The sequence below is a fragment of the Ixodes scapularis genome, unplaced genomic scaffold (assembly GCF_016920785.2).
Source record: "Ixodes scapularis isolate PalLabHiFi unplaced genomic scaffold, ASM1692078v2 ptg001158l_1___fragment_3__unscaffolded, whole genome shotgun sequence".
Lineage (NCBI taxonomy): Eukaryota > Metazoa > Arthropoda > Arachnida > Ixodida > Ixodidae > Ixodes > Ixodes scapularis.
The window spans coordinates 2,703,431-2,712,500 of record NW_024610108.1 but is presented as its reverse complement, the minus strand read 5'-3'; the positions used below and the strand labels follow the sequence as shown (position 1 = coordinate 2,712,500).

General features: G+C 49.7%; 2 protein-coding genes across 2 annotated transcripts in view; both read right to left on the bottom strand.

Moving 5' to 3' along the window:
* LOC121834444 overlaps positions 1-1,944 on the bottom strand; it is a 2,764-nt gene extending 820 nt beyond the window's left edge. The window contains exon 1 of the mRNA XM_042288128.1: positions 1-1,944. This exon is cut by the window's left edge and continues 820 nt beyond it. Within this exon, the coding sequence (XP_042144062.1) occupies positions 448-1,506 (1,059 nt within the window). The 5' untranslated portion in view covers positions 1,507-1,944 and the 3' untranslated portion in view covers positions 1-447.
* Positions 1-5,996, bottom strand: part of LOC120847068 — a 7,352-nt gene extending 1,356 nt beyond the window's left edge. Inside the window, exon 1 of the mRNA XM_040219007.2 lies at positions 4,758-5,996. Coding sequence (XP_040074941.2) covers positions 4,758-5,287 — 530 coding nt within the window. The 5' untranslated portion in view covers positions 5,288-5,996. The remainder of the gene's footprint in view (positions 1-4,757) is intronic.
* Between the last annotated feature and the right edge of the window lie 3,074 nt (positions 5,997-9,070).

Here is a 9,070-nt window from a genome sequence, read left to right as displayed (position 1 = left end):
ACACTACCTGGTCTGTAGCAGTTAATGTTTGAAGGTGGCCGCGAACCTCCCCAGATGGCCCTGCTCTTGGCATTGGGTTGCCAATGTGCTGGAGCTCGAGTACCTCCACTCCATGGTGAGGGGCTATTCACCGTTGCCTCACCCCTTCCCCGTACCTTACCCATCAGTACGGGGTTTTGGAGGGTAGCGTGGGCGGGGGCACCGCTGCATGGGGGAGTATTCCCGGGTTTCACCTTCCTGTTGTTGTGCAAGTGAGTGTGTCTGTGTGTTTGTGAGTTCCCTTCCCCCATCCCTCCCATCCCTTCCCTCTTCCCTGTGCGCCAGGAAGCGCCTGGGCACGTGTTGCGTGTCGGAAGGTGCAGAGCACTTTGCACCTGTGGTGCGGGCGGGGACGCTCACCGATTATTGCACTGTGCCCGCTTTTTCCGACAGGCAATCACTTTTTTGTTATGTTAGCCCTCTTCGTTCTAATGTGCCTAATTTTGCCCCAATGAGATTTAACATTTCTCCAATTAGTTTAAGAATGTTTTGGTTTTTTAGAATGTTAATTTTATCTTTATCCGTGACAGTGGTCACTTTGCCGGGCAATAAATTGTACACTTGTTCCGCGAGAGGTTTTAGTAACGGGCATTCATTAAGATAGTGTAGGAAATTAACGCACTGCCTCCCGCAGAAGCAGTTTTGGTCGGGAGACAGTTTCACCCTATAGAGGTAATAAGGCAGCCTGCCATGATTGGTGACGACCTGTGAGACGTAAAAGTTTGCTGGAAAATTGTCTGGTATATCGTGTATACTAGGGATCCATGTACTCAATTCGGAGTTTTGCCCCTCCTCTTTCCATCGCTGATCCCATTCTTTAAAGAGTTGAATTTTGATTTCTTTTTTTACATAGTTTTTTCCCATGGGTAACGCTACCGGTTCTCCATGAGTTCGCGCTTTATTTGCTAGTTTATCTGCCAATTCGTTTCCCTCCACCCCAGTATGGCCTTTCACATGCATTAGATTTATACTATGCATTGTTCGAATTGTTTTAATGGTATTTTTTATGAGTTGAATTACTGGATGGTTATTGTGGGGGTTAGCTAGGGCCTGCAGCGTGGATAAGCTATCCGTGAATAGGTTAATGGTTGTACTGTTTTTAAAAGTTGATACGTATTCCAGACTTTTCAGAATTGCAATCATTTCGGCATCATATATTGTTGCGTGCTTTTCTAATTTGTACATTGCTTTCTTATTTGATTTTTCCAATTCATCTAGTATTATAAATGCTGCTCCTACTGTCTGGTTACAGACAGATCCATCGGTGAAAATGTTAAGTTGAGCAGTGCTAGGCGCTTTTTTAAAGAATGATACAGCTGTTTTTTCTGCTGGGTGCGTATCCCAGGGATCTAACAGTTTTTGGATTTTTTCCGTCTCCCAGGTCGTCCCAAGTATGGTGTGGTCACTGTTTCTCTGAAACAAGTGAAATGACGCGGCTTCTTTGTCGAGTGTTAGTGCTATTGGCATAATGTTTGAGAGAATATTAAGGTTGATATTGCTAACGGTGCGGTATGCTTTAGTTATTTTCAAAAGCGGCGTTCTTTGTACAGACTGTAGCTTTCTGGCCAAGTGCGAATTGTTTGTATTTTTCCACCATACGGGGGCGGCGTACGTAATTGCTCGTTCTATTCATCTGATATAAATGTCTCTGAATTGTGTCCCCTTGATGCCCCAGTTGACCCCGGAAAACATGCCGAGGGCTTGGGTGCTTTGAGTTATTTTAGATTTTAGGTATTCTGCATGTGCCGTGAATGTCAGTTTTGAGTCGAAAACGACCCCGAGGATTTTTAATGAATTTACATGAGTGAGGTTGCGACCTCCCAATTTAATGGTTGGTACTCGTTTTTTATACCGATCTCCAATATCAAGAACTTCGCACTCGGCCGGGTTAAAGCTTAGCCTTTTTTCATCTCCCCATTCTTTAATGAGGTTTAGCGCCCGGTTTGCATTCTCCTCCAGTTCTTTCCGTGATTTTCCCGTCTCTATTAGGGTTACGTCGTCAGCAAATGCCTGAATCGTTATATTGTTTTCGAATCTTTGTTGAAGAAGATCCGCAATAACAACATTGAAAAGAAGAGGACTGAGGGGTGAACCTTGCGGACACCCCTTTACTGAGCCGATAGTAATTTTTTCGCTTTTTGTTAAGTAGGACATTTTGCGGTTTGTCAAAAAGTCTCGAACCAAATTGAAAAGATTTCTGGGGCAGTTGTTTTCTCTTAGTTTGTTAATTACTACTGGGGCCCAGAGCGAGTTGAAGGCTCCCTTGATGTCCAGAGACACCAAGATTGCCCCCTTCCCCTCGCTCTTGACGTCCTCCAGCTTAGTTTTAATTTTGTATAACGCGCTTACTGCAGACTTTCTGTGGGTAAAGCCAAATTGGTTTTCATGAAGTAGTTTTTTAGAGTGTAAGAAATGGTACAGCCTATTGTTAATTAATTTTTCTAATACTTTACCAAAGATGGAGTTCAGACAGATCGGTCTATATCCGGAGGGGCTGTCAACCCTATCTGTCTTTTTGAGTAGTATTATTTTTCCTTCTTTCCATTCATCGGGGAAATAACCAAATTCCAGACACGCGTTGAAAATTTTAAGAAAGAGTTCTTTAAAGTTGTTGTAGATTGTTCTCAGAAAAAAGGTTTTGATATTATCAATTCCTGGTGCAGTTGTTAATTTCAATTTAGCCAAAAGGGCATCAACCTCTGCCGAAGTGAAGGCTATGTCATTGATTGTATTTATATCTTCGAGTGACATGAGACGCACGTTGGTCTCATGTGCCGAGTCGCTGTTAGGGTCATCTTCCTCGAATAGTGTTGTTAGGATAAAACGTACTGTCTCTGCCAGACTTCTCGTCCGAACTCCATCTGGTAACACGAGAGGACAAAGCACTACCGGGCGTTTAAGTTTGTTAAGTGCTATCTTATATGGGAGGGTAAAAACATTATTGCCATGGATGACACCGCAGAACTCTTTAAAAGAGCTCTGCTTTGCATCCTTTATGTTGGTTTTATAATCTTTGTGCGCTTCATAATAGGATTTCTTAAATTGATCTCTATTGTTATTTTTGCAATTTTGATATCTGCGCCGAAGCGCCCGAATTTTTTTACGTTCGATAGAAAGTTGTGGGGTCCACCATTTAACTTCATTTGCTCGATAGGTAACTACCTTGGAATATATTTCCGTAAGTTCTTCAATTTTGTCATAAAATGTTCGAATTACATGCTCTAAATGATTTTTGGAAACGAGAGGTCTGCTTGACATGTCCCTAAGCCAGCGGTCTTTTATTAATTTGTCTATAACCTTTATCTCGCCTGTTTTTGTTAGTCTTTTGACTGGGCACCTATTTCCAAAAGCTGTAATTTTGATGTAGCTGTGGTCGCTGCCTGAAGGAGTGTCCAAAACCTCCCAATCCGAAATGTGTCCTAATGTGTGTCCATTTACAATAGTTAGATCAATCCAACTTTCGCCGTTTGGTGAGGCGAAAGTTGGGGACGAGTTTCTGTCATTGATCCACACTAATTCTAAGCTTATAAATAGGTCTGCTAATTCCTCTCCTCTCTGGTCTAATCTCTGTCCCCCCCAGCTGGGGTTTTTTGCGTTAAAGTCTCCTAATAATATAAGTGTTTCTGATTTGTGCTGTTCTACTACTTCGGTGATTATTTTCAGCCAAGGTGTTATGTCGTCATCAGGTGGTATATAAACGTTTGCTAGCACAAACGTTTGGTTTTCTGTGTTACAGCGGACCACTAGCAGATCTCTCGCTACGGTAATAGGAAATGCATCGCAAAAGTTATCGCGAATTACCATTGCGACTCTGGGTTTTGTTTCGAATGCTATGACATTATCTTTAATGCTGAATCCCACAACCTTGTTTTTAAGATAATAAGGTTCCTGGATGCAGGTGATGCGTTGTTTAATTTCCATAGTATCTATCTTAAGTTGGTCTATAGCTCTTATACAGTGATTTGCATTAAACTGCAGGATATCTACTCTGCTATCCGAGCTGGTCATAGTTAGTGTTTGAAGTTAATGTATGTTCAGCTCAAAAGCGGGAAAAGATAACTATTGAATTAGAGCTATGTACCTATGAATGCTTGGTAAAGGGGCTTTTTAGTAGGCTAAATATCGTCGAGCCTGCTGCTCCTTCTCAAGCAGGGCCCTGCATGCCCTCGAACCAAACGAGTGTTCGACGTGAAATTTCGTCTTAAACTTCTCGTTGCTCCGAACGCATGCACGGCACCGCTTCTCAATTGTCCTGCAGTTGGCCCCGGGGTGGTCACCGGAACACTCAGTGCAGGCCGAGGACTGGTCTTTGCACATTTTAGCTGTGTGGCCATAAGTGCAACACTTCGTGCAGCGCCGGACGCCAAGGTTCTCATAGACGGGGCAGGACGTCCATCCGAGATACACCCTCCTCTTTTGGAGGAGGATGTCCCTCGTCTGGGGCCCAACCTCCAGAATATGGACCATGGTGCCCGATGCTGCCCGAAATGAGGCCACGACCTTGTTCTGGTCTTCTGTTGGGATATCATTCGTAGAAGTTAGGGCCTCAACTAGGTCCGCAGCTTCCACCCCTGGGTCAACCCCCACAATCTTGACCTGTGGGGCCCTTTTTTCCGAACGCCTAGTTGTAAGTTTAGACGCGGTTTCCTCGTTGGCCTTAATGGCCTCCGCGAGGCGGTCCAGTCCGGCCGCGCTGTGACCGAGCACAATAGCCCCACCTCGCACTTGCTTGATCTCGACGCTGCCGAGTCCGAGCTCCGAGGGCTTGAATGTAGTACGCAGCAGGTGGGAGATCCCTGCGTATGGCTCCACCCCAGCTGATGGCTTGGTTGCCGGGTAGATCAAAAGGCTCTCCCTGGGGGCTGAGGGTGGTGTTGTTGGCTTGGGGGCCTCGGGCAATGCCCCCCCCCTGCTGCTGGCCGGCGGGGCTCGGGCTCGAAGTCGCCGGGTTCTGCTGGAGAACCTGCGAGAAGGTGCGGTGCAGGGCGGCAACACTCTCCGGCGTGGGGGAGGGGGCTGCGGGGGCTGGGGCCCTCTCCCTCTCTTCCTTGTACGCTTCCATTTTGGCAGCCAGTGCCGTGTTTTGGTTAATTAGATCCAGCGCAAAACCAAACAGACGATCGTATGCACCGTGCAGGTTGGCCACGTGGGTCTTACTGGTTTTAGTGCCCACCGCTGGGATTGCCTCACTTATGTCATGGTACATGTCTACCAGAGTTGCGGCGTTCGGGTTAAGTTTGAACTTCATGTCTTTCGCCTGCGCGGCGAGCGTCTCTTGGGTCGGACGGGAATCCCCGTTGCCCTTCTCAGTTACCTCCTCCCCCGGGGGGAGGTATCGCCAGTAGTGCTGCCCGGCATCTGAGCGTCTCAGATGACGGACAGGCTTGCCCAAGAAACGCCCAAAAGCAAAAATAAAAACAAAACCCAAAGCCCAGCCGAAACACCGTACCAAAATCCCCAGCTACTCCTCGCGACGAAAGAAAACAGTCTTTTGTGCCAAAAATGGCGCGGACAAAATCACAAAGGGACACCCCTAAAAATAATAGAAAATGGCCTAAAATAAAAAAAAGACCAAACAAACGTACTCTCGCGACCGCGCTACTGCAACGAGTACCGACCTTAGCCCTACACCGCCATTAGTGTTGAGAGAAAAAAAAATACTACATGGCGTTTTCGGTCGGAAGAAAAAAGGCGGGAAAAGTGCGCTTCAACAAAAAGCCTATAAATCAGCAAAAAACTGACATACACAAATTGCACCACCTGAAAAGGGTGGTGCTAGGCTTTTAGCTACACAAGGGACCTAGCTTAACCGTCCAGCTAATCGGAAAAACCCCCGAAAAGAAATAAAAAGAAGTTAGCCTGCGTAGTTCAGGCTTCCTTTGTTTGGCCCCCGACCTCGCACCCCACCACTTCGAAAATCAAAGTAGCTGTAAAAATGAAAGTTTTACCTCTACGGAAAAAACAAACACACGCTCGTGTTCGCCCAAACGCGAGGAACACGGGCGTTAGATTTATACGTACGGGCGAGCGCTCAAACTCTGAGTTTGGACGCAAAATCAAGTGGCAACCATCTTGATTTTTTTTCCGCTAGGCCTAGCTCACACAAAAATGCTCGGAAATCTAAGAAAATTAACTTTAGAAAAACAAAAACACCTGGAAACTAATCGCTAGAGCTTTATACACTAATACCTAAAAGAATATACTTCCAGCTAGCCTGGAAATATAAAAATTATACTTAGCTTGGGGAGCTCATTCGATGCACGTCTTGCCCCCTCGGCGCCTAGGGAAGAAGTCCAGTAGATAGGGACAGTGGGAATCTCGTTAATCCATTCATGCGCGTCACTAATTAGATGACGAGGCATTTGGCTATTTTTTTTTATACAAGGAGGTTTGTTCACCACCATAACTCCGAGGAGATGGGGCTCACAAGTTCCCCCCCGCACCTTACACTCTGAAGGGCAGAGGTACCCGCAGTTGCCCCCACCAAACCTATGGGTGGGGGCTTAACTCCGACGGACCACACCAGACGAAGGCACATCGCCCGCGATCCTCACCGCAGTGGTCATACTGCGGTGGGCGTAGAAGCACCTCATGCCTCCTTGGAGGCATCGCACCGAGAGCTGCTTAAAGTCATTCACCGTCAGCCCTAGACCTTGGAGGTCTCGGGCACTCTCCGCTGACCACACCCCCCTGAAGTTCAAGGTGATGCTCGTGGTCATCAGGGTCCCCGTCCTCCCATCTTTCGCAGCCTGGTGAAGTAAGGGGGAGGAGTACTTGACGATCTTCTGGTTGTGGTGGAACGCCAGGTCCATCCTCGTTCCCACCACCTGAGCGTCGATGATGATGGTATCCTCCTCCTTGAATGCCACAATGTCTGGTTTCAGCACTCCGCCAGGCAGGATGAAGTGCGGCTCCCAGAGGACTGTCCACTGAAGCTGTCGAAGACGGGAGCACACGTAACGGGCGAGGTTATCGTGCCTCTTTACCCGGTTCCGGTGCCCTCGATGACAGCACTGCAAGACATGGCCCAGGCTCTCTGGTGTACCGCATCCAGCCCGGCAGGAGATGACTCCGCGACCACGGCTCGTTCTCTCCAAAGTTGGTTGCGCGTTCACTCGAAGTTTCAGAAGGTTAATGAATTGCCGACCTGGAAGCATCCTTGTTCCCTCGGACACCCAACGGTGCGCTCCCGGGACATCCTTTGACTCACGAAGTGCTGCTCCGTGGTTGCTCCGGTGGAGCAGAGCGGCCCACATCTTCTGCACTGACTTCTTTGACAGCAGTTCTCTTCCCTGGTATCTGCTGGCCTCCAGGGAAGTCCGACGTAGCCCAGTTAGCAGGGGCTTCGTCAGGGCGGCAGCACATTCCGGATGGTCACTGAATCGCAGGTTGTCCAGCCTCTTCAATTTCATAGATGGAATCGAGGCTCGTAGGGATACCACACCCAGCCCGCCCTCTCCCACAGGGGCATGGAAATACCCCAGTGGAGTGTCGTGTGGAAGATCGAGCCACCTCCTCATGGAGTTCCTCACTTTGGTGTCGAGCTTCTTGAGGAGACCCCGAGACCAGGGTCCCAGAATGAGGCGATGAAACAGGCGGGGCAGAAGGTATGTTCGCAGCACCACTAGGCGCTGTTGGGGCTTGAGGGGTGCTCTCCTAACTTTCTCCAGGAGGCCTTCCAGCTCCTCCTCTATCCCCAGAGTCTTGGTGCCCTCCGGAGCAAAGGTGACGCCCAAGTACCGCCACGTCGTTGCCACCCCTGAAGCTGGGAGGGGCTGACCATTGATCGTGAAGTCTGTGGTGGTGAGGACCTTGATCTTCTTGTCCCTTCCCGAAGGCTGCAGCGACAGGGTAAAGCTCTTGCTGACGTTGATCGCTAACCCTCGCGGTTCCAAGAAGGCCGCGAGGTCGTCAAGCCGCTGCTGCAGACCTTGCGGGGTGGATGCCAGCACGACGAGGTCATCAGCAAACGCCATGGCGTCCAGGGCGAAGTCGTCACTCCGGAAGGTGATGTTGCGGTCGATGCCGCACAGGAATTCGTCCACGACCATGTTAAATAGTATGGGCGATAGTGGGTCGCCCTGTCGAACCCCGGTGGTTGGCTGAACCCTCAGACCCTCCCCCTCAAACTGCAGGGTAGTGTGGGAGGTTGAGTAAAGTTCTCTGAGGTAGGCCAAGAAGCTGTCGTCAAAGCCAGCCCGCAGAGCACCACGAAGGATGGCTTCCGTTGAGACGCGATCGAACGCCTTGGCCATGTCGATGCTTGCGAGATAGAGGGGCCGGAGCTTTTGACGGGCCTCGTTGAGTGCAGTGGACAGCAGCAGCACATTCTCTGCGCATCCGTCAACAGGCTGGAACGCGCGCTGCCTGAAGTCCAGTGCTGCGGCTGCTGTTGCTCTCTTGGCCAGGATCCGGTGGAACAGCCTTTGCACCACAGGGCCAACTGTTATTGGCCGGAAGTCTGAGGGCTCTTGCGCAGGATTTTTCTTGGGGATAAATGTTGTACGGGCACCACGCCAGGAAGGGGGCAGGCGGCGTTGCAGCATCAAGATGTTCAGAAGGACCCGTAATAGCCGCAGCGGGACTGAACGCAGGAGTCTGGCCGAGAAACCGTCGGGACCCGCAGCCGAGTTCCTTGGTGGCAGAGCTGCCCGGATCTCCTGCGCAGATGCTGGCTGGAACACATCGATCCTCTCATCTGGTACTGCAAGTCGGTCCTTCGGGGGGGCCGGGGGGGCGCTCGTCATGAACTCCCGCCATGACTCCAGGAACAGGCGCTTATCTTGCACGTTCACCGCGCTCGGTCCGTCCAAGATTGACCGAGCACAGTCCGCCTGCCACTTCCGGAAAAGGTCCTGGGTGGTGGCGTACTCCCATCTCTTCCTCTTGCGTCTACTCTCTGGTCGCCGGGTCGTACGAGGTGCCTGCCTTCTTGCAGGAGGTGCTACTTGGAACGCCGCTTGTAGGTAATTGTCCAGCAGGTGCGTCACGTCAACACCACGTAAAGCCTGCTGTGCAACGTCCCATAGTC